At 45.7% G+C, this 25,830-nt stretch overlaps 2 protein-coding genes across 2 annotated transcripts; both read right to left on the bottom strand.

Annotated features, from left to right (window-relative positions):
- Positions 1 to 2,411: 2,411 nt before the first annotated feature.
- On the bottom strand, positions 2,412 to 3,775 carry LOC117050775 (E3 ubiquitin-protein ligase RNF186-like). The gene has a single exon (XM_033156604.1). It carries the CDS (start codon positions 3,646 to 3,648, stop codon positions 2,827 to 2,829), a length of 822 nt encoding a protein of 273 aa, XP_033012495.1. The 5' UTR covers positions 3,649 to 3,775; the 3' UTR covers positions 2,412 to 2,826.
- A 7,625-nt stretch (positions 3,776 to 11,400) lies between these two features.
- On the bottom strand, positions 11,401 to 23,794 carry YBX1 (Y-box binding protein 1). The gene is made up of 8 exons (XM_033156597.1): positions 23,197 to 23,794; positions 21,153 to 21,216; positions 17,841 to 17,874; positions 14,977 to 15,066; positions 14,500 to 14,802; positions 13,498 to 13,580; positions 13,132 to 13,397; positions 11,401 to 11,776 (listed from the first exon to the last, which is right to left on the bottom strand). The coding sequence occupies exons 1-7, from the start codon at positions 23,777 to 23,779 to the stop codon at positions 13,163 to 13,165; spliced, it is 1,392 nt and encodes a 463-aa protein (XP_033012488.1). The 5' UTR covers positions 23,780 to 23,794; the 3' UTR covers positions 11,401 to 11,776; positions 13,132 to 13,162.
- Between the last annotated feature and the right edge of the window lie 2,036 nt (positions 23,795 to 25,830).

Raw genomic sequence — 25,830 nt, 5'->3', positions numbered from 1 at the left:
AATGGATCACATCTCATCAGTCCTTTAACTGGCTGCCGACCTTTTTTTAATGAGCACAATCCAGGGTGCTGCTGCTAATCTTTGAAAGCCTAAACAGCATAAGTCATATTAACAAATAATCAGTAAAAGTATTTTTTTTAATTGAATTTATATACCACCCTATACCCACCCACAGGTCTCAGGGCAGTTCACAGAATAAAATCAGAATATAAAACCACTAAGTACATAATCAAAATAAAAACAACCCAATAACTCACAATGTTACAATGTTGTTCATATGAGTTGCAAGAGTTTCCTTCAGGATTCAGCTCTCTGCTCCCAGGGTCTTCAGAAGTTAAATATCTGAACAGGAGATTGGCATATGAACATAGCCTGCTGGATCGGGCCCATGGCCCATCTGGTCCAGCATCCTTTTTCTACAATGGCCAACCAGACAAAGGAGAAGCCCTTGCAAGGCCTCACCAGGGGGCAGAAAGGGAGATTCAGCAAGCACTTTTCATTGAGGAGAAACCCTTGCAGAGCTTCACCCCCACTCCCATCATGGAGACAACAAGGGGCATTTCTTGGGCATCAAAGCATCTCTGGCTGCCCTGTATGCACATGCACTCAGAAATAAGTTCCATCAAATTCAAAGGGGCTTGTCCCCATGCGGGTGGATGTGGAGGTCTGGTGGCTTAGACCCCACTTCCTAGCCTCTACCTTTGTCCTGGATTGTGACTGAGGTCAACAAAAATCTGTCAATTTTTTTCCTTGGTTTCTCATTTTCCCACTCTTAAATTCAGCACTCAACGTTTCTCTGTTTGCAAATTTAAAAAACTAGTCCTCATGAAAATTCAGCAGCGTTTTAGTGCCTATTTCTCCTGTATGCAATCTTGACTAATATACATATTTTTGCAAAACAATTTCCCCTTCTATAAAGGGTTGTATGCTATTATATTAATGTATACTTTACCCTAGCGTGTGCATCTCTTGGCTGGAGAACTGCTTTAGAGAAATACACATTTCAGAGGACAGTGGTGCGTCGCTGAGCATGTTTCAAAAGGTGCAAATTAGATTGTTTTCCTTATAAATGAAATGAAATTAGATTGTTTTCCTTATAAATGATTTCCTCCACCCCTAATCGTGGCCTTGATGTTTTCACATTACACCAGCTGCAAGCCATAATGCACCTTATATATACTTCAATCAAAAATACCCACTTTAATAGCATTTCCATGCGCTCTGGCTTCTGTCACAATATGTTATTGCTGTCTTAAATAGAAGTTACAGCAATGCTGGTGTTGCTTTAAGAAGATGACTAGGTGTCTGCTGCTGTTCCTATTCAGCCAGGAATGGAAAATATTTGGCCCTCCAAATGTTTTTGGAATCCAACTCCCAACAACCCCAGCCAACATGGCCAGGGCTCAATGGAGTTGTAGTTCAGAGAGGTGCAGGTACTGCTATGCAATAACCAGGTACCATTCCCAACTCTACCTCAGTTAATTCAAATATGCTTGCAGGGCTTCACTTGAACTCTGGTCAGGTTCACTTCCCCTCAGTTATCTGGCAGGCTTCCCTGAGGTCACCACCAGAAGTCTTCACTCTGGTCAGGAGCTTCTTCAGATGACTTGCCTAACAGCTGATTCATTGGGCTCCACTCTTCCCCAAACCCCCTCTCCTCTCTCACAAGGAGACCCCCTCTCCTCTCTCACAAGCCTTCCTGGCTTCAGGCTCCTCTGCTTGCCTCTTCCAGAGTCTTCTTAAGTCCCTTGCTGAACTTCTTCAACTGACCTGCAAATGGCACTGATCCTGGCCTTATATTCCCTGCAGCTAGTAGCCCACAACCAATCAACTTGCTTCCGATGTGCGTCCGAGCCCCCCATTGGCCTAAAGTCCCAATGGGCTTGAACCGAATGGCCACCAGAAGACCAATCGTAGCTGACCACTTTGGGATGCTGTTGTTCTGCATACAAAAGCTAGAACCTGCCAGCACCATGGCAATGGTGAGCAACTGTGGCAGTTTAACTGCCGTTTGAGAGGCTCCCAGCAGGCCTTGCATACCAGCTTTCCCCAGCCTGGTGCCCTCCAGATGTTCTGGGCTATCAGCCCCAGCTGAAAGGAGTTTTCAACCCAAACCATCTCAGGCATCATGTGCCTGTTTTTAAGAACATAAGAAGGGACTCTGCTGGATCAGACCCATTTCACTCAGCATCCTCTTCACATGGTAGCCAACCAGATGCCCATTAAGGGAAGCCTGCAAGGAGGGCGTGAATGTAATTCCCAGCAGCCTCTGGCAATGGAGGTGGAACACAGCCATTGGTAGCCTTAATCCTCCATCAATTTGGCTGGTGCTCTGTTATTTCTCATAAAACCCACATACCTCTTAATTGTAAAAAACAACCAAAGTGTATGAAAAGAATAAAACAATAAGATTATCGGTCAAAAAGTTAAAAACAGAACATTCAAAAATACAATCACCAACGAGCTAAAAACAGATTAAAACACATTTCAACATTCTAGGTATCTGGGTAGACTTGTCTAACCAACAATGTTTTTAGCAGGAGCTGAAAAGAGTACAGTGAAGGGTTCTGCTTGATGTCAATAGGCAGGGAGTTCCAAAGTGTAGGTTTTGCCAAGCTAAATGATTTCTTACAAAGGTAAAACAAGTATTAGGTGGCACCTGTAACAATGCCAGTTCTGTAGATCAAAATGGTCAAATGGGCTTATATGGAGTAAGGCAATCACACGGGTCAAGTGGGCCCAGGTTAAAGCCATCCATGTCGGTGACCATCCCTACCTCTTGTGGAAGAAGGTTCCATAGTTTAATAATTGCAGTGCAGGGAACTTTCAGGCGACAGAGGTGATGTGACTCACTCTCTTTCCCCAGGATGGGAGAGAACCACAGAGGCTGCTGCACCTCCACTTTGGGTTGAAACAAAGCACCCCAGCTAAGGCCAGTCCCCAGCCCATGGCGATGCAGATGGACCACTTCAGCAGCCCCCCATCCAAGATGGGTAGAATGAGGGCTGCGAGCAGGGCTGTGAGCAGCAGAAGGAAGACCAGCCGCTTGGCAGCCACCCTGACATTATCGCTGCTGCCGCCATCATCATCTGGGTTGACGTGGAAAGTGCCACGAGCCAGTGACTTCCCTCTCCGAGCATCCCAAGGAAAGAGACCCTCTGCATTCCAGCCAGGGTTTGGCAAGGGCTCAAGAACAGCTTCCTCCTTATCACGGAGGCTGCAGATAAGGCCCCCAAAGACGGAAGTGGCTTTTCGGCAGATGGGGCAAGCAATTTCCCACGTCTTCCCGTCGTTTCTCAGGATAAGCTTCAGGCAGACGGCGCAGAAGACATGCTGGCAAGCCAGAAGTTTTGGCAGTCTGCTAAGACTGTACTGGTTAAAGCAGATGACACAGTCTGTGTCTGCGGCTGGGACTGCAGAGGAGCATCCAAGATCCACTTTCTCTGCAGGGCTGTCTGGAGGAGATGCTACCCAAAAGGCTGGAGGGAAAGAGTTTGGTGGGTTCACGTCCAGAGCCGGTTGATTTGGGGCACCTAGGCCGGGTTGTCCCACTGGAGAAGCTGGCGCCTCTGAGCCTGAAATTCCAACCATGCGTCCTACATCACCTGTATTTTGCATTTCTTCTTCAGGAGGATCTGTGTTTTGCATTCCTTCCGCTGTTTTCAGAGATTTGCCCTGGTCTGTTCCTTCTTCAGCTCGCCCAGGAGAGGAACTTTCTCTTTCCGACAAGCATCTGCAGGGAGGAATGGGATCTTGCTGCGCTCATCTCTGGCTTCACAGTTTCCACTGCCCCTTAAAAGAAAAAGAAAAAAATTATGATGCTTCACTAGTATTGATATGAGCCATGTTGACGTCAGGAAAATAATGCCAAGAAGGGTGTTAATCAGTAACGCCACACAGCTCCCTGGGTTCCTGGTGCTTGGCAATAACACCAAGTTATTCTGCCCTTGATTCTCCCAGTCATCAAAATATGTAATGTCCGTATCAGTGGCCACCAATATTTTATTATTCTCTGAAGTGTAAGTGCTTTATGGCTCTTATCTAGCATGCACACACAGGCATCACGATAGGCTGGATCCTATCGCACCCTCCAAGCTCCATAGCTAAGAAACAGTGGGAACACACAAACTGCAAAGATTGCTTCCTCCTTGGATCTTATCCTTGCTGGTTGGTGACCACTGGGCCTGGTGGGGCTGCCAAGGGGGTCTCTGGAAGCAGTGCCAGTTTGCTCTGGGTTCCACCCCACCACTTGCAAAGATACTGTGGACACCTAAGGAATGCAGCAGTACGGTTGCTTAGCATCTGACTGGTCACAACCCTGTGAGGTAGGCTAGGCTGAGAAGCTCCACCTCCTATTATGTCCAGCACCCGCCCCCACTGGAGACAAGGGTGAAGGGTAGGACCTGTCAGCCACAGCCATGTTTGTGATTGGCTTTGCTGTCCACAGCTGTGATTGGCCAGCAGATGAGATGGACAGGGAAAAAACCCTCAAGTAGTCTTTGAACGATACAGAATTCATGCATGTATCAGGAGTGGGGTGGAGCATCCAGCTTGGGATGTTGGTGGGGAATCTCAGGGTCAAGGGCCAAATGTGACCTTCAGACCTTTCTCTCTAGCCCTCAAGCCTCTTGTCAGGCCACACCCCCTCACTAGCTTTCCTTAACATGGACTGTGAGTGTTTTTGCCTGGCTGGAATGTGTCCTTGAACCCTGATAATGCTTGCCTGGATGGCAAGTGTGTGCAGAAAATAGCCTATCACATGGAGGTAAAATCTGCATCCAGTGCTCTGCTCCCTTTTGTTTCTGGGCCCAGAAAGGAATGTGATTCTTGAGCTGAAAATGGTTCTTTATCCCAGCTTAAGCTATCCATCTGTCTCTGTCGCTGTCTCTGTCTGTGTCTGTCTCTCTCTAGCAGGTGCCATGTGCCATTTTCACCTTGCTGGAGGACTTTCAAAACAGAGGCTCCTGACTGCTACTGTGCTTATCTCCGATGCGATATTTCTGCATGCAATTTTTTCCATTAATGTTTAAGCGAGACTAATTGGCCGATGATAAAAAGCGCAGGGGATCAAACGGAAGTGTTAAGATCCCTGGGGCCGGGCGAGGGGTGGGGAAGCCCTGGTGGGGGGGAACAATCAACGTCACCTCCTTCGGGGACCTGCCTTCCCCCCCCCCCTGCCTTCTGCAAAAGTGATCCAGGATAATGGAGAGGCTCACACTCTCCCCAGTTTCTCTCTCTCTGCCGTTTCTATTTCCAATTAATTAGAAAATTGGAGTCCTTGGAGAATACAGGAAATAAAGTAGAAAGGTTGCAAGGACTCGGGCCAGGACGGCAATAAACAATGGTTTTCTCTATTTTTGTTGTTGAAAGTATAAAACAAATTCCAGTTACAACGATTGTTAACTCCAGGACAAGGCCCTGTTTCATTTATTCTTCTTCAGCTATCGTTTCTTAGTTTCATGGTCAAAGTGTACCGAGTGTGTTTCTGTTTCCAAGCCAAGTGAGAGAGCAGAATGAAATGAAGACATTGGTGCCAGTTTTGCCGCAAGTTTCTACCTCCTCCTGTCTTTTACAAGAAAGACACCCTGAGGTGTCTGATGTCAGGGGTGGGCAAGCTTTTTCTGTTGAGGATCACTTTGCTTTGGGTGTACTCTGTCAGGGTCCGCATGCTGGCAGAAGAATAGGCTGAAGCCACCACTTGGCAGAGACAGAAGAACCAATCTATATACCCCACTGTACTCTCTTTCTGCCACCCATTTTCCTCTCTCTCCTTCTGCCACAGTTCTCTCGCTTCATCTGCCATCCAGTGGTCACTTAGAGAATTACACAGCATTGATTGAAAGAACGAGGACTTTTTGAACTGAAATTGAGACGTCCCTCGTTTTGAATCTCCAACCTTCTAAGGAACTTGGGGCATGCACGGCCTTTTGTTTTTGATATGATTTTCATTCTGTTTTTATATACAGTATGATTCGCCCCCTTAAATGTCTGAAACATCTTAGCCATGTCTTCGTATCTTATTTAGAACCAATTAAGGACTAGGAAATGATGGAACAGCAGAGAAACAAGGATAATAGAGGCTCACATATGTCTAACAATCTCTTGGAATAAAATGTATATAATAAGAAGGAGGGACCTGTGAAATAAGACAATAAAATCATCAGCAAAGACAGTGTTATAGAAAAAAAAATAGGGGTATTGTCTTTGCTGTTCAACTCCCAAGGAACTGAGTCCCCTAAGTCCATGATCAGTCAGAGATGAATGCATGGAGGCAAGATCCATAGAAAGCAACACAGATCTTTATTTTTCTGTTGCAACAGAGTTCTCTCTCCTCATTGCAAGGAGGTAGGAGAGACGACCCAGAACAATGGTGCACAAACACTTCTAAAGACTTTTGAAATTGGCCACCCTGTAGCCCAACCCCCCCCCCCAAAAAAAACAGCATACATACATCACAGGAGGCGGTCTCCAGCAAAATTTTGAGAGTGTTGCTTCTCTCCTGTCTGCCAGGATACCTGATAATGCCTTACTTGGTTGCATTTTCTGGGTAGCCTGGCCGTTCCTTTGAGATGGTAAATACTTTAGTTCCTGTATCTCTTACACATATTGATAGTTTTCTCGGCCTAACAGATACTTGCCAGACTGTATTTGCAGGGAGGTGTAAGCCCCTACAGTCCAAAGACAATTGGAAAGCTTTCCCCATTTCCTCCCTCCTTGCAGAGAAATATTTGAGGTCACTTTGGGAGAGTCAAAATGGCTTCAGGATTGCTCTCCTGTACCATTTCAGACACGTGGTTTATATACTTCTATATGTGTGTTTGCGTTGTACATTTATGAACATTTATTCTGCATTTGAGACCGTAGAATGATTATAACAACAGTTAAAAGCAGCCATTTAACACATTAAAAAAAACTGAAATAAACGACATTCTAAAGACAGATTACCACACATGTCAACAGTCTACATGTCTAGCTAGGCTTGTCTATGGAGTGTATATGGAGTAAGGCAATCTCACAGGCAAAGTGGTCCCATGTTTACCATGTTGCTTACAGGTACTAACAATCTCAACTTGGCCCAGGAGAAAATCGGCAACCAGTGCTGGCAGGGCCTCACTCCTGTCAGCAACTGTGCTGCAGCATTCTGCACTAACTGCAGCTTCCAGTTCAAGCGCAAGGCAAGTCCCACATAGATCACATCACTGTAATCCAGTCTTGAAGTAAATAGTGCATGAACTACTGCAGCCAGGCTTTCCTGGCCCAGGAATGGCCGTAGCTGTTCTCCTATTAAATGCCAAGCCCGCTGCAATCTGTGCTTCCATGATCCACAGCCCAAGCATTTCCGCAGTTTTGCTCCGTCTCATTTCCAGCTTTGTCCGCATGGTCTCTCCATGGATCATTCTGCACACAGCCCGCTAGTCAATCCCAACTAAAGCAATGCTATTATACAAACTAAAAAATGGTGATAGCCAGGCTTGGGGACAGCCTGACAGTGCTGAACCCAGTTTCCATTCCATAAAAAAGATTGGTCATTGGAAGGAGGGGCAAAGTGAATTTGCAAATGGTAAATCACTTGGGGAGGAACTGCATTTCAATCCAAAATGCTCGGCTTGAGCTCTAAGGTCTTGAACTTCCAACAGTCTCAGTCAATATAGCCAGACCTCAGGAACGATGGGAGTTGTACCCCAACAACACCTGGTGGGCACCACATTGGCAGTCCCTGTCCTCAATGGTCCAGGATCAGCCAGCTTCCTTTGTGCCTAAGACTCCAGCTGCTCTCTTCGGACAAGTGAGTTTCTGAGCATGTACAGGGAAGACCTACAGAAAGCCCAGGCAAATCTTCCTGAACACCAGGGTGAACTTGGAGACTGCTTGAAAACTTCCACTGGGATGGCACATGGGAAGAGGCCCTTTCTGTGGTGGAACAGAGACTGTGGAGATATATCCTTCAGGCTCCACCTTTGCCCACCTTTCAGCAGGTGATAGAGACGCAATGGCTCTCATTGGGTCTTAGTTGACCGAGTTGATTTAGCCATTTATACCCAAATGGGATGTTTAATCCCTTTAATACTGCAGCCGCTTGGGAGTATTTTTGAACAGAAAAGAGGGTTGTGAAAACAAGGCAGTAAATAGCACTGTTAATGTAGAGGACAACTATTCAAAATAACCTTGAAACGCAATAGACAAATCTGCCGGGAATGGAGCCAGCACTGTTGATGCCAACTAATCTACACATTCCTGAACTCTCAACGAAACATGGTTTGGTGGGATTGGGGTGGGGGGGAATTCTAGGTTAAGGCAAACTTCCAATATAATATAAATCTAGCAAAGAAATCCAAAAGGAGGAAGCCGCTCACTTTACTACCCGAGTTCAAAACTGTGTGATCTTTAGCCCCAAAACTAGACCGCTTTTCCACTTGGGGAAAGGTTGCAGCTGAGCAACAGAGCATATGGTTTTTCATGCAGAGTCCAAAGTTCAATTCACTCGCAGCGAAAGACTCCTGGCTGAAGCCCTGCAGAATGGCTGCCACTCTACTGTACCTGGAGACCCAAGGGATTTAACCTGAGATCTTCTGCATGCAATGCAGATGCTCTACTACTGAGCTGTGGTCTTAAATGTTACCAATAGTTTGACTGGGTAAAGGCAGCTTGTCGTGTTTAGGTCAGCTTTCCCTTTAAGTCTGGGTCTGACAGCACCTATCAAGACATCTCAAGACTAGTTAAATACACATCATAGGAAATATGGGGCGGTTTTCAGAATATAAGAACGTGTTGGATCAGGCCAGTGGCCCATCTAGTCCAGTATCCTGTTCTCACAGTGGCAACTAGATGCTTGTGGGAAACCGGCAAGGACCTGAGTACAAGAACTCTTTCCCATTTTGTGGCTTCCAGTAATAACTGGTATTCAGAAGCCTACAGCCTCCGACTGTGGAGCATAGCCAATGTACATTTCTGAACATAATTCCAAGTTTTGTGCTGACCTTTTAAGTCCTAAACGGCCTTGGCCCTACATATCTGAAAGAGCGTCTCCACCCCAATCGTTCAGCCTGGACACTGAGGTCCTTCTCCGAGGGCCTTCTAGCAGTTCCCTCACTACGAGAAGTTACAGGGAACCAGGCAGAGGGCCTTCTCAGCTGTGGCACCCTCCCTATGGAATGCCCTCCCATCATATGTCCAGGAGATAAAGAACTATACAACTTTTAGAAGACACCTGAAGGCAGCCCTGTATCGGGAAGTTCCTAATGTTGGAAGTTTTATTATGCTTTTGCATGTGTTGGAAGCTGCCCAGATTGGCTGTGGCAACCCAGCCAGATGAGCAGGGTTTAAATAATAAAATTATTATATTATTACTAGTTGTAGTCACAGATAGCATTATCCTCCATCAAATCAACTGAATCCTTCCTGGGCAGATGATCTAAATCCCTCTTTGCCTGACCGCTTGCTCTCAAGCATCATGCCCACATCTCCCACTCCACATCTTTGCCCAGGATCTAGGCATGGCATTGTTAGATCCAACCAATGCAGGAAGTCTCACATTTCATTCATAAACTGGAGGCTTTCTGCTAGGGACATATTCCCAGACCCATTATAACAAATTAAAATTCAGACCAAAGCACTTGAAAGTTGCCAGAGAGTCCAATTCTGCTGCCATTTTCTGTGCACATACAAGGATCTTGGCTGATAAACTGCATTTATTCTGGGAAGGTGAGCTACTGAGGATCTGGCAAACATTGGTATCCTGCCCAGGCCCTCTAGTGAAACAGAGAAAGGAATGCATGACCCCATGTGTTAGGGCTGAGGAATATGTAGTCCTCTGGTTGCTGTTGGAATCCAGCTCTCACTAGCCGCTGTCAGCACAGCAAATGCTCAGGACTAATGGGAGCTCAGGTCCAGCAACAGTTTGGAGGGCCACAGGCTAGTCACCCAAGTGACAAAGCCTTGCCCCAGCAGAGGAAACACTCACTTTTGCCAACGTTCAGCTCCCAGATCGATCATAATTCACTCATCTATTTACAACTTTAATTAAAACTTGTCTTTTTGTTTGCTCTCAAGAACATCCCATTTCTGGAAAAGCTCTGCCACTCCCATGTGTGTGTGTGTGTGGGGGGGGGGAACCACTCCAAAACCAGTTACTCAATATGTGCTTCTTTGCATTTGGTAAGAACAGGGGCTCTACCAGATGGACAGCAGCCTGTCCTCCACCAGACTAGAAAGGGTTCCCCCTAGCACATTTGAACATCAGTCCCTCAAACCATTGCATTTTGGAAGGGCTTACTCCCTGAACGCGAGAGCTTTGTCAACATACACAGACAGGCTCTGAACAAGCAAGGTAACATTGGAAGTTGGGAAACTGGTAAATTTTCTAGCATTTTGGAATTTTTTAAAAAAAGAACAGTTCCACTGACAAAAATTCCTTTTTACAATTTGCAACAAAGCCTGGCTGATCGTGATGCAGTAGATTTTCAAAGGAAATTCATTAAACTAGTTTGGATGCAACATGTGGATTATAAATGAAAAAAAATGGGGGGGGGGAAAGGTATCCCAAAGCAATAGAATTTTTGGGGGGGGTGTTTGCATTTCTAAATTTCCAAGATGCATTGGTCATGCTGTGCCATCTTCTTGGCTTGTCTGCTGGGCTTCTGCTGCTGCCTCCTCAAATAACCCCCTTTCCTCCCAACTCAGCATCAGCAGCCACCATGAGTTTCTTTCAGCTCATTAATAATAAAGGTTGCTATCAAGGCATGAGATATAGCAACATCCTTCTCCAACTGCTGAATATGCATTTAAAAAGACCAGTTGATACTTGAGCTGGGGGAAGTCTTCCAGAGTGCTAGAACTTATTGGCAAGTATGAGCCCTGCGTGAAAAAAGGCTATTTCCAAAATCATCTACAATGACCCCCCACCCCAAACCTACAATGTTTGCAGCTGTGCTGAGCCTGCAGAAACTATGCCAAGGGGAGGCTAGCCTGCTTGAGGATTAAGAGAGTTGACAGTTTCCCAATATAGGGAATCACCTCACATACCAACACCTGGATACAACAAAGATGCACCTGGCAAGTTTGCACCAAGCCCAAGTCTTCAAGAAGTGAAAAGGCTTAGTTTAGGTATGTCCAAAAGCCCCAACATCTCAAATCCCTTGTTAATTCAGCTCCATTTATCTGTGTTCTGATTTGTGATGGCAGGTTCCCCCTCCCAGAAACACCCCCCAATTTTTCAGAGCCTTTTGTATTAATACCCAACTAGTCCTTTATCCCAGGTGGTTTAATTTCTGCACTATGAGTACATCAGACTAACACATTAATGTCTGGGGTTTTGAGAAAACATGTTCTCCTCTGAGCTTCTGAAACGATATATGTAGCGGGTGGGGAGGATCAGTTAAATCATAAACACATGACACCAGGCAATTCTTAAGACCTTTATTAAGAGATGCTTGCAGTTTGACTTGAAAAAATCAGGTGTATATTTCATACAAATTAAAAATGAGGTTCTTAAAAATTCGAACTGACCAGATATGAAACAATTTAAAAACCTTTAAAGGTGTATTGAGAAAAAACAGGCCTTTAAAAAACATGTTTGTCGCTCCAAAAAGGAGACCACTTTATTTAAAAATAATAAAAATCCCATGCTGCATAGATAATGCAGAGAGTTCGAGTTATCTGGTCGACAGCAAAAAGCAAGCACTTAAGGTCTTCAGTTCCAATTCTTCTGTTCATTTCTTATTGCTGGAATTTCATATTCTCTTTAAAATTTCATATTCTCTCTTCTTTGATGACTAAACTGTAAAGAGAAAAACAAGAAGTCGCCTTACCATACTGCGTAAAACCCAAACCCCACAAGAGTAGGTCCACAGATGGCCTCTGGGCTGCACTCGCACACCACCACCACATAGTGCAACATCTCGGCTACACAACCAAACCTAGGCATGATGCGTAACACTCTTTAGACTACAATGGGGAACTTACTGGGCGGCATGCTCCTCCAGCACTGAAGTGGTCCTTGTGCATATAAAAGGAGACTGCCTAGGAACACAGTTCTAACCTATCCATCTTGCCAGGCTACTTTTCTATGTGCAGGATTTCTGTTCTAACTGGCGAAGAATGCAATCATGCCACTCTCCACTTGAAGGTTCAATCCAGACTCGGGTTAATGCCCTTAACTGTGGAGTGACAGAAACTAGGGCTGTGATTCAGCCTGAGTCAGGACATGTGGTTTGGCAGCTCTCCAAGGGCCAGGATTCAGGAATCTTAACCCACAACTGACTGCTTCTTGAAAGCCTCATTTATACTCAGTACCATCTAAACATGAATTCAAGAAAGTTGCTTGAAGGAAATCCTGTTAAAGCCTTTGAGGTGAACTTCCAAACATTTATTTCAAAGGGCTTATGTAAGGATTATCTTGTAAGCCTTCCTAAAAAGACCACAAGCTATACAATGGGAGTTCCCCCAAGAGTTTCTGGCTGATTTCCCATAAATTTTGTCCTCCCATGTTTGACCTCTAGAAAACTAGAGGGAAGGCCTGCAACTGTCTCCTGTTGTGAGTACCACAGGAGGATGCCACTTGGCCTTGCCAATTCAAAACACTTTATCTCAGCTGTAGGACGTCCATCCTGTGGTCTCTCACCCTTCCCAATTTCACCCAAAGTGGCAACGAAACATCTACCTGTCAAGGTGAAAACTGTTCTACATGTTGTGGACAAAAATTACGACTTTGCCTGACCGTACACACAGCTCTTCTAGTCTTCACAGAGCAGTGAACCCCCCTTCGGGCTATTCACTTAACCTCTGCTTGACCAAGGTTTCTAAAAGGCCAACTGAGATATTCACAATTTAGACTGCATTGGACTCCTTTCACATGGCATCTTAAAACAGCCGGGGGGATCACTACCACCCCAAGCCCCTTTTTGTTTTGCTTACTACCCAAGGAACTAAAAATCTCTTTACCCCTTTGTGTACTGTGGTTGGTCCAAAGGGCTTTCTTATGAGCTGCATTCTGTTTTTATCACCACCTCCAATTCATTTAGCAGGTTTCAAGCACCTAGCTAAGGACAACTTCAACATTCCTGCCAGCTGCCTACTAAACAGGGCTCTGGACCCATTTTTCCTCTCTCCTGGTGCAAAATGCAGCCCACTTACCCGGATGATGGTAGAGATGGTAAGCCGGCGTTTACTCAGCCCCGCCCTGCTCGGCCTCGGGAGCGGACGTGTTCTCAGCTGATGGTTCGGCTGCCTTTGTCTCTTTGCCATCTTGTGGTTTAGGGTTTTCTGGGCGTCTGCGTCGGTAATTGAAGTTACGGCGGTACCGACGTTGAGATGGCTGCTGACCCTGGGCCTCATCACCCTGGTTCTCTTTGTCTTCTTCATTGCCTTCCTCCCTGGGCTGTCGTTGGCGAGGAGGACCCCTGGAAAGTGCAGCAAAGCTGTGAGCATCTTACTCCCACTTCTAGGGGCAAAAGCATTTAAAGCGCTTGAGAGCGGGACATGCTCTCTGAGGGAACTCACCTGCGATAGCGTGGTCTGTAACCCCGATACACGTTCTGTCTGACAGGTCTGCCTTGTTCTCCTGCACCCTGGTTGTCAGCACCCTGGAAGATGGAAGAGGTGATAAAATGGATTGTGGTTTGCATTTAGGAAAAATCCCACCCTAGGCAAACTGCAGTAATCTGAAGAATCTGAAGAAGTGTGCATGCACACGAAAGCTCATACCAAGAACAAACTTAGTTGGTCACTAAGGTGCTACTGGAAGGAATTTTTTTATTTTGTTTTGACTATGGCAGACCAACACGGCTACCTACCTGTAACTGCAGTAAAAAAGCAATTCATTTTAATGTGTAACGAATTCTGAATTTGACTCACACCAAGATTAAATTGATTTATTTTTGTTAAGGTCAACTCAGTTTAATAGAAATAAAGCTGTATTATTTGGCTTCACTGGGAGGAAATACGCCAAAATGCTGTGACTTGCAGGTAGCACAGTGTTATCTGCTGGTTTGGCAGGTATAACTTAAGAATACAGAGACCACCTGAATTTCAAACAGGCCAGTGCACAAAAGGCAGGTCTACTGGCTTTTGGTCTGGGTATGTGCACTATTGGCAAGAAATCCCATTAATCAGGCTAGAGCTTCATGTTTACAAACACAGCTCTCAAGAAATCTTCGTTAGTAAAAATTACCTCTGGGTTTCTAAAATTTGGGGTGGGTGGGCGGGGAGGGTAACTCTATCTTTTCTTTTCTTTTTTACATATATGTTCTCAAATGATATAATATGCTATGTTTGGTGTATATAATTTGAATTATGATAGATCCCATTGGATAATAGTTAACATTAACCAAACTAACAGATGTTTTCTTTTTTCTTCTTGTTTACAAAGTTTTGATTTTTATTTGTAAATGGAACGTATATGTTACATTTTCTTTCTTATTGGTTTACGAACTATATATTGTATAGTTTTGTTATATAATGTACAAGATAAAGAAACGATTTTTTATCAAAAAAAAAAATTACCTCCACTATCTCGCCTTGCACAGGAGCATTGGAATACTGTGGCCGCCGACCGTAGGGCCGACGCATGTAGTAAGGTGGATACCGCCTCCTGCGGTAGGGGCGGCGCTGTTGGGATTGGCCTTCTGGGAGGCTCTCTGACCCCTCGTTCTTTTCCCCACTCTCACTGTTCTGGTAATTTTGCTGGTAGTTGCGTGGAGGACCTCGACGCCGTGGATATCGTCTGTACTGGTTACGGTCTGCTGCATATTTACTGCCTTGCACTGGAACGCCACCAGGACCTGTAACGTTGGCTGCCTCTGCTCCCTAAAAATAGCCATCAAGAGACAACATGGGCAAGTGTCAGCTGCGCCAGCACAAGCACAGAGAAACCTCCCCGCTGCACCCCAGACACAAGGACGCTGCTGGCCTTCATTTGCTCAGCAGCTGAGATCCAAAAAGCAGGAAAGCCCCAGAGTCAGTCCAGGACAGTCACCTCACCTTTTCTCCTTCAACCACATCGAACTCCACAGTCTCTCCATCTCCTACACTGCGAAGGTACTTCCTGGGGTTATTCTTCTTTATAGCAGTCTGATGAAAAAACATTTCAGATTTAGACTTGTTGTGAACTGCCCTGAGATCTATGGGTGGTTCACAAATTTAATAAATAATAAATTTAAAAAGTGTATTTTTTCTAATTAGTGATATATCCATGAAAGACCAACAGCAGATGTATATCCTGTAAGATTAAACATATAGAAGGAGTCATCAAATGTGTGGTAGGTCCCTTCCCAGTAACCTGTCCAGGGTAACCTTGTGAGTAACTATGTGCCACACAGACTTTGCAGTCATGCTAGAGATGCATAGGAAGTACATTCTGGTTTACTAGGTCCCTTCTACCCCTAATTTTCTATCCCAAGGACATGAACAAGAAAAAAATTAACTAAAGTGATTCTGGTGTTTCCTTCCAGAAGTCCACGTAATTCAGGGCAATCAGTTTAAAAACTCACATGAGTGTCATAAGCTAGTCTTTCTCTAACTTATAGAGCAAATTCTGTCTTTTTGAGTGGCAGAAGCTTTAACTCTCAGCCACTCATGTGATCACACTCTATTAAACTGACCTTCATAGTTTTGCTTACCAAACACTTTCTAGTGTCAATAGTAACAGCTGCACTAGGAGCAAAGTTAAATAGTGCTGACAGCATATTCCTGGTACCCTGCTTCTGAATAAGCAAGCACCACTAACCCCATTTGCAACTAACAACCCTAATGCCCAATTCTTAAGAAACAGAACTACACCAGGGGAAAGCACAAGTTGTTTCTCATAGGGCTTTCATCCACTCCCAGCAAGGAAGCCATCAGACAACCCAGGGAAGGGAAATTTATCCACCACCAAGAATACATTTGGGAATCAATCACCGAATCATATAGTTGGAAGGGACTCCAAGGGCCATCAAGTCCAACCCCCTGCAATGCAGGAGGACCTTCCTTAATCAGACACCAGAGAATGATACATGCTTTTTGAAACTGAATTAAGAGTCCTTTGAGAATAAGACATTTGTCTTTAGCTCCTTCCATTCCTCCTAAACAAAAACTGAGCAGTAAATCATATTAATTTAATAACTGAATCAAAGCCAAAAATTAGTCACTACCCCCCAGCCACTCTCATCAATTTCAAAATGTTCCTCCCGGCCTTTTCTGAGGGAAAGGCCAGTAGGGAAAGCAATTGATTGGCTGCTGCTATTGGAAGGGCTCTGGCACCTTCCAGCAGTGATGACTGTCCCTTGACTGCTGGTCTTTCCCATGGGAAAGTGTGACAAGGAAGAGATGAAGGCACCCTGAGCACCTTTCAGCAGCTAGCTCTAATTCTCCCCCACCAAACATTCCTGTGTCATAGCAGACAATGCTTGCGTTTGCTGATTTGGGACCCAAAGCCTTCCTCTGTGTGGGGAGAGCCATAAATGCAGTGGGGGAGTCTCTGCCCAGCTTCAAAGCTGGGAGGGTGGCTCTCCGCTGGATGGCCTCACAATGGATGGCCTCACACTTGCTACTGCAGCTAGAGCAGGGGTCACCAACCTAAGGCCCATGGGCCGGAAGCGGCCTGTGGAGGAGGTCTGACCGGCCCGAGCCGCGCCACCCATTCGCTGCACTAAACGGGCGCAGCACGGCGACTCACTTCTGTGGCGCCGGAAATCGCGTTTGCACACACGCAGATGCCAAAAATCATGTCTGTGCCGACAATGAAAATCACGTGCCAACAATTGCGGGCTCTCTCTCTCATGTGATCTGGCCCATGGAGGGATCTCTGTGGGACCGATCCAGCCCAGAAAAGATAAACCTTGCAGACCCCTGAGGTGCAGGAAACCTGTGCAGTGGGCAATGTTTTCTTTTCTTTTTTCACTCTGCTTTGCCCCACCTCCAGAAAAATATTCTTATTTGACAAATTATCAACAAATTTCTTTGTTTACAAAGAAAAGTATCCTTAAGGAGCAGGATTCAACTAACTAGTCCTGCTACCTGAAGCCCACACAAGGACTTCTGCTAGCACAATGGGGCTTCCTCTCACTCTCCCCATACCCTTGAAATTGGCTTTGGAAGGGAGACTCCTAGAACAGAGGAGAAGGGGATTGTTCTGTCTGCCAAACTGAAAAGCATTTGCTGAACAGAACAGCTGCTGCAGTGCTACACTGAATTCTTCCCAATGTGTCTGGCAGAAGCACCCAAGCAGCACCATTTATTTTTCAAGTGGAGACCAGGTCATATAAATGTACAGGAAAAAGCAGGAGTCCCCAAAAAGATTGGCACCCAACCAATATGAAGTCCCCAAAAGCCTGTGTGTGCAAGGATAGATGATAAGAACAACAAAGAATACTTTTGCTATGTATTTTTTTAAAAAAACTTAACAGTACCTAATAACCCCATTAGACAGAACAAAAAGCAGGCATAAGCCATTGTGTGACTTGTGGGACGCAAAAGCAAAGGTAAGGTAGCAAAGGGATAAAGACCAACCAAGGACAAGCAGGACATGGGTGGGCTGCAGGGAAGTCCTGACCACTTAGGCACTGCAGGCAAAGAACAGAGGGAAGAAAACCACAATGAAGAGAGAAGGGGCAATGAGATGCCAGGCAGGCAAACAGGCACAGTGTGTTGAGCATTCATAGGCTCTTAAGATTGTGTTTTGGCTATATTATGTCAACTGGTTTCCCCTATAAAAATTCCACACTTCAAAACTTCAGTTCTGAGGCAACACTGACTTCTCCCAAGAGCAACAGTACTGATACTTTTCCACCCCTTTCAGCTAATGCACAAAGTGTATCATTTCATCAAAATCCAGCATATCTTGTTGTACAAAGAAACAGTCTCACCTGGTGGACAAACACATCTTCCTTGGTGTCATTCCTGTAAAACAAGGAATTTCATATTCAGAAAACATGACACAAAAACGCAGCATTTTCCAGGAAGGAGTGGCACTCAATTTTGGACGGAGGCCAGCCTGTAGCATTGGGGGACTGCCAAGGAACAACACATATCACTCCTCACTCCACACCCATGACTTTCTTGTGCTAAAAATACTGGGAGTGTATTAACTTGGAAGTTTCGTATTTCTTTTTGCGGACTCTTGCAATTCTGACTACAATGATCAAGCAGGTTTAAGTTGAAAGTTTGCCAAAATGCCTTTTTGGACAAATGACAGACCTTTCCTGCAGAAACATTTTATTAATATTTGATTTACAAACACTCTCACACTGGAACACAAACATTGAAGGAATATTCCAATATATGCCTTATTATTCTATTCTATTTTTACTTCCTAAATAGGGATTATTCTACTTTCTCAATAGAGATTAAAAGAAGAACAAAATAAAAGCAGGTAGGGTTTCTACATTTCTCAAAGCACCAAGTATAGTCATCAACCCTTCCCCCATCCCGCAGTCACTGAGCTGGACAGGAGGGATTACCGGATGTAAACACAGTCACTGCCAGAAGACTTTCCTACCACACTGTATTGCAACAGCAGAATGAGCTAGGTGGAGTTTATGACTGGACATGGGTGGGGCTACAAGTAGGACAAAGATTTTCAAGCATGATGTGGATAAATACAATGACTTTGTACAGAGAGTGAATTCTGATCAGGTGTTTCAACTTCACAAGGAAGTCACATGCCAACATTAATTCATAGAATTACAGGATTGTAGAGTTGGAAGGGACACCAATGCTCCTGTAGTCCAACCACCTGCAATGGGGAATCGCAACTAAAACATCCTTGACAGATGCTTAAAAACCTCCAATGAAGGAAAGTCCACCACCTTCTGAGGAAGTCTGTTCCACTGTCAAACAACTCTTCCTAATGTTTAGTTGGAAACTCCTTTCTTGTAACTTGAACCCATTGTTTCCAGTCCTACATTCTGTACTATGACTTCCCTTGATCTGGACATTGGGCATCTACTGATGCAGCCTAGAACAGAACCAGGTTTGTTTGTTTGTTTTTGCTGCTGCATCACATTGCTGATTCATGTTAAGACCCATAGATCCTTTTCATAAGTGGCTGGGTATACATAATAAATTATTATTACAATTATAAAAAATATAATAAACACTATTAGAAAGCCAGGAGTCCCCCCCATCTTATATTTGTGCATCTAGTTATTCCTGCCTAAGTGTAGAACCTTATATTAGTCCCTACTGAAATTTATTTTTTAGTTTTTGCCCAGTTTTCCACTCTGATAACCCTGATTCTATCTTCTGCAGTATTAGCTACACTTCCCAGTTTGGTGTCATCTGCAAATTTGATGAGCATCTCCTCAATACCTTTATCCATATTGTTTATGAAGATGTTGAGCTATACTGGTCCCAGGACAAAACCCTGTGGCACCCCACTTTTTACAGGATAATGAGGAACCATTGTGAGCACTCATTTGGTTTGGCCCATCAACCAGGAGCTGTCTCATTTCAACTGCCATTTCCTGAAATATCTCATAGCGCCTTTAAGACCTGTGCATGTCCCCTTTTGCCACACTGCACATGTAATATCATGACCCTGCCAAGTCATATTCAGAAGTACATGACTGATGGGGCCTATCTCAATATCTAGCAAGGCCCATTTCAGTCCTGCCTACTAAGATCCTCAACTGATTGGCCTGAGGTAAACCAGACCCACCTGTATAGAGGCCAAACATACTAGAATAATCACTGTTTCATACATGACTGCTATTGAAACACTACAAAAAGTGTTGCCAGCTGTAGTGATGTGGAGAAATGTCCCCAAAGAGGCAGCAACACTTAATTGCAGCCATGGCATAAGAAAAAGCGAGAGAAAAACTAATCGAATTCCATATAAACTGAAGTCATACTAATCTGAAGCCTTAATACAAATCAATGCCATTCACAAGACAGATTTACATATGACAGGCAATGCAGCAGGGCACCTACACGTCTCAAAGTGGATAATCTGCCAGAAGGTACATGTATGGCAGAGGTGGAGGAACCATTTAAGCTTTTTATTGTTTTTTAATTACCTACATGCTTTTCATTTACCATGTACTTTAGAGAAGCCCCTGGGGCATTTCTCTGAATTAGGCATAATGACCAGGAATCTAATTAACATAGTTTACTCACACCTCCTTTGAAAAACAACCCAAGGTAGACCCAACCCAAGGCAGACAGCTAGCAGCACTTTATTTTAAATGTGTATGTTATACACATACTCTGTAAGAACATCTGTAGATAAAAATCAACTACCCTGTATGACCAGGGGGTTTGGTTTGCTGTGTGCTCATTTGGCCAATGTTCAGAGGCAAATTAGCAGGAAATGTAAGTAAAAAATGCCTATTATCACTGGGGACAATCCTCACCAGCCTTTATAGATCTTTGGACTTGCCTTTTCTCTCTCATTTCTGATTTCCTTATTGAGACTGAGGGACCCCAAAAGGAACAAAACCACCACATGGTATTTTACTAGCCTTCAGCCAAGGTGTATAATCATTTCCTAAGTCTCTGTTATAGTGTGCATGTTGAGTCATGCTCAGTTTAGTTCTAGCACTCTCTAGAAGTTCTGCTGTCTCAACTGCTCTCTCTCATAGTCCACCTCCCTTTTTATACTTCTTGGCTCACATTTGATTTATTATGCTGTCTTCCTCTAATTTACATGTTGAAAGGACAGAAGTTACGAAGAACTGCCAAGGTACCATATTAAAGAAGCCACCTGTGAGTAAACGTTAATGTCTGCACATACAGATACTAAACCAGTGGTGTCCAAACTTGGCCCTCCATCTATTTTGGGACTACAACTCCCATCATCCCTAGCTAACAGGACCAGTTGTCAGGGATGATGGGAATTGTAGTCCCAAAACAGCTGGAGGGCTAAGTTTAGCCACCACTGTACTAAACCAATCCAATGAGATATACAGCAAAGAAGCTGAAGCAGAGTGGAATCGGTATCATTAAGGCCTGTGCACAAATCTAGCTCAGCCTTCATCCATCTGCTTTTGAACTACAAATCTCATCAACCCCAGCCAGTATGGTGCCATTATATGAGTTGTAATCCAAACAGCTGGAGGGCATCAAGCTGGGAAAGCCTGATCTGTCTTGATACTCAGAGGATAGCTTTAGAGTGAAAAGGCACATTTCACTAGCCTAAATCAGCTTTCAAAAAATGATCACATCCAGCCCCTTCTCACCTGTTGATGAAGCCATAGCCGTTCCTTACGTTGAACCATTTCACTGTCCCCAAAACCTTCGTTGCTACAAAAAAAGAAAAAAAAAGTGTGATTGCAATTAAGATGTATGCTCCCCCTGCTCCTCTCTCTCTCTCTCTCTCTCTCTCTCTCTCTCTCACACACACACACACACTATTAGGGGCCATTCAAAAAGGTCTGAGCCACATTATCACTGGACTGCAGTATCATGGCTGCTGCTCTCACAGACCAAAAGATGAACTTTCCTGATGCCATGGGTCACACATGAGTGAAGAAGCTTGTTGCCCTAGCCACGAGTTCAGCTTTGTGGCCTCAGGCAAGGTACCCTCAACCCTTTCACCTGCAATAAGGGGTCTTTATTGAGACAATTTTGTACTGCATTTACACACATATATAGTGCAATTACATGTGTGTGTGTGTGTGTACACACACACACACACACAACATGTTTATAATTAAAAACTAATAAATAATTAAAATATGATGTACTGTATTTCAATCTATTTGTAAACATGAAAGGAAATGAAAACAAGACACCGTCAATATTAAAAAAAACTTCACAAAACATGCAGCCTGTTTCTATACATTTACTACACTATACCATTCAATAAGGTAAATGAATGACTGCAGCTTTCATTATATATATATAAACAAACTTTAACAGTTTTTCTTAAGGCTTTCTTAAGGCTTTAAGTTGCAGGAATGAAACTTCAAAATTGACTCCAAGGGCCTTGTGACATCCCAAAGTCCTGAATAATCAAGGGATGAGCAATCAAATCATGTGCACATTTCTGTAAATTTGCCAACTAGCCCCCAAAAATAACAGCAGCAAAGCAGAGCCTGGTCTGCTCTTGTGCAATGAATAGCCATTTGATATGTGGAAAACAGATGCAGCTTTTCACAAGGAAAGGAGCATGATCCACCTTGTTGTAAGAATACCATGCAGACCAAATGGCTATTTAAAAATGGTCAAATAAAGGGGAAGGGGAGATTCAAAAGATGGCAACCTGTTAATGGACAGTGGCATGGGAAATGCTACTGTCATTGGTGGGTTTTGTGTAAAAAGAAAAAAATGGATGTTCCATTAGGCTGCCCCAGTGGGAAGAACAGGAAACAGGGCTCATTCCATTGGCTTTGCCAGCTTCCTCAACACCTCCTGCCCCGGAACTGGTGCCTAAATTTAGATTCCCCCCTTCCCTTGTATATCATTTTTTTAAAAAAAACTGTAAGCCTGCGGGGCAGGGACTGCCTTGAATTGATTGTATGTAAGCAGCTCTGGAAGTCTTTTTGGCCCAGAAGCATGGTATAAAAATGTACTAAAAATTCAACTATATGAAACCTCACAGCTACTGCTCACAGAACTACAGTATAGCTAATAGCATGAATAACCGGGATTAATAGAGAGGGGGGGCTCCCCCACTGCAATCACACAAAGGCTGCGCGCGTGGCGGACATCTTGCGCCGTCTTCTCGGCCACGCCCCCTCCCACAGGCACGCACGAACCGCTTCCCTTCTCTTTCCCCACCAACATTTCCTCCGCGCAGGCGTGCTAAGGAGAGGGAGCGCGAGGCAAGGCGCCTCAACGGCCGGGGCACGCGCTCGGACCTGAAGGGAGGAGGGGGAGTCTTATTAGAATACTGTATGAGGAACTAGGGGAGGAATAAAAAGCCTCAAAGCGGACAGCCAATCCAGGAAGGGGGAACGGAACGGAGGCGGAGACAAGAAAATGCACGCGCGCGAGCAACCAGCCTACCCTCAGCCAATCAACGAGGCGGGAACTGGAACGTGAGTGAGGAGTCGGGAGGGGGGAAGAGTATGGGATAAAAAGCGCGCGCGGGAGAGGAAGGGGGACAGAAGCACACAGAGCTAGCCCAGTCTGACAGTCGCTCAGCCGCGCCCCCGTTAGCACACGCGCGCGCCCGCAGGCCCCGCCCACCATACCCTCCTCTTTCGCTCCCTCTTTCCCCCGCCCGTCGTCCCTCACACGCTCTTTCCCTCCCTCTTTTTTCCGAGCCCCCAGACTCACCGATGACCTTCTTGTCCCCGCCGGCGGGGGGCGCCGCCGAGCCCAGGCCGCCGCCGTTGGATCCGTTGCCGCCGCCACCGCCTCCTCCGCTGCCGCCACCGTTCCCGGGCTTGGCGTCCGGGGCGACGACGATGGCGGTTGTGGGGGACGGGGGTGTGGGCGCTGTCAGGGGGGCCGCCGCAGGCGCCGCCGCCGCCGGTAGTGGGGCGGCTGTGGCTGTGGCGGCTGCGGCGGTGGGCGACTGGGTCTCGGCCTCGCTGCTCATGGCGGCGCCGGTGTCTGTCGGCGGACGGTGGTGGTGACTGGCTTTTGCAGCAGCTGCAGCAGCGCCGCCTCCCGCGCGGTGTTGATGGTGACTCGGGGGCCGGCCGTTGGCGGGGGGGGGCTGCTCCCTTGCTCCGGGCTTGCTGGGCTCCGCTCTCCGCTCCCGATACCGATCGAACTGGCCACAATGGCGGCGCGCACTCGCTAGCCACCCCGCAGGCGCCGCCCATCGTGCGGCGCCTATTGGACGCCGGATTCCGTCAGTCAGTTGCCGCGCGTAGCGATTGGGGTGTCGAGGCGCGCCTGAACGTTCGGGCATATTACATTGGCCCCGGGAGCCCGTCTGTCAGAAGCTCCGCGCGGCCATTGGCTGGGCTCCAGTTCTCTTCCCCCCTCCTCCGAAAAAAGAGTAGTTAGGTTGTAACATGCGCTTGCTTGCCTCGCACAGGATGCCAGTCGATGGGTTTCGGGTGGTGATTGGGCGAGAGCGCTCCCTTTTCTTGCCCCACCCTTTTGGGGAAAGGCACAGCCAGGAAGTGCCCTTTCCTAACCCTACATGGGGACCATGTGGCCGAGGGAACCTATGTTCCCTTGCCTTGTGGGGCCGCTGCCGCCCTTCCCCGATCAAGGCCTATACATTCTCTGCCCATGCGCCCCTGACCACGTTTACTCAGAAGTCCCATGAGGTTTAGTGAGACTTACTCCCAAGTAAGTGTGCACAAGATCGTGGTCTCCTGTCGCTCCTTATGTTTACTCAGCCTCCGTTATTTTCACTGGGGTTTGCCTCTCGGGTAAATGTAGCAAAATAGCGGTGGAGAACCGGTTTCGAAGACCAAAGGCTTCTTTCCCTAGCGGGCCAGCACCTGAGGGCCGCGTGGCAGGGGTGGGCGGAGCCGGGGCAATAGTGGGTGGAGCAACAGGTGCGACACTTACCTTTGTATGCACACGAAAGCTCATACCAAGAACAAACCCAGTTGGTCTCTAAGGTGCTACTGAAAAGAATTTTCTATTTTGTTTCGACTATGGCAGACCAACACGGCTACCCACCTGTAACTTTGTATGGGAGGCTACTTCCCTTCCGATATTTCCTTTCCTGATCCCACCCATGCATTGCTCGCCCCAGCAAGCAGCACTCTTGCTATTCTACAACGTGCACAAGTCTCCGAAAATGGTGTGGAGCCAGGATGGTGAAAAGGGCATGGGCTGGGCAGAGTCCCAAGAACCAGGTAGTGGATAGCTACGACCCGCCTTTCAGGACCTGTGGTTCTACACCCCAGAGCCTTAGGGCAGCTCCACACTAAACATTTTAAATATATTCAATGCACATATAAAGCACATGGGTTTTCTCGGGGTTTTTTCTGGGGGGATGCAGGGGTACGCATACCCCTAAACATTTTGTGAATCTAAGTTTGGCTTCATTGAGGGGCAGTATTTCAATATGAGTAGGAAAATGAGAGTACCCCTAAACATTTTTTTAAAAGAAAAAAAGCACTGGTTTTCTCAAAGACCTTACAGAACTCTAGTTTTTCCCTCACAGAGCTACCATTTCCAGCACCCTTAATTCCCAGGGGTTTTTTTGGGGGGGGGATCATGTGCTTTAATTGTATACTGCGGATCTTCCCTTAGTCAGTGGATAATAAAAATTTTCTTATTTGTACCCCTGCACCTCTGAAGGGCTTGTCCCAGCCACTCTGGGATGCTTCCAGCAAATATAACATAGCATCAAACATTAAAAACTTCCCTATACAGGGTTGCCTTCAGGTGTCTTCTAAAAGTTGTATGTGTAGTTCTTTATCTCCTTGACATCTGATGGGAGGGCATTCCACAGGGAGGGCGTCACTGCAGAGAAAGGATTGTTATTACTCTTCTAACTTGGAAGTAAACCCTGCTGTTTTCAATGGAGTTTTCTCATGCATCCAAAGCAGAATTACCTAAATGTAGTTCTTAATTGTGGGTATACTTGCATAGGACTGCCGCATGCAGAGGATAATGGCTTTATTTCCCCTTATGTAAGTGTTCTATTGCAATTGACTTCAATAAGGCTCGGAGCCTGATGCACACTTGCCTGGGAGGGAGGCCCACTTACCTCAGTGGAATTGACTAGTTAGTAGATAGACATACATAGAATGACACTGTAAACCAACTCGCTCCAGCACCTGAAAGACTTCTTCAGTTTTGTTTTACCTATCTGTCTATGATCACTTAGGAACATAGGCTTATATAAGTCAGAACATTCGTGCTATCTACACTCACAGTGAGTCTCCTGCCTGGGGTGATGGGGTATTGAACCCAATACCTTCTGCATGTAGAGCAGATGCTGGACCACTGTGCCCCCCACAAGAAGACTGGGACTGACAGTGTTCTCAAGCT

Source organism: Lacerta agilis, chromosome 8 (assembly GCF_009819535.1).
Source record: "Lacerta agilis isolate rLacAgi1 chromosome 8, rLacAgi1.pri, whole genome shotgun sequence".
NCBI lineage: Eukaryota > Metazoa > Chordata > Lepidosauria > Squamata > Lacertidae > Lacerta > Lacerta agilis.
This window is presented reverse-complemented; position numbering and strand designations above follow the sequence as displayed.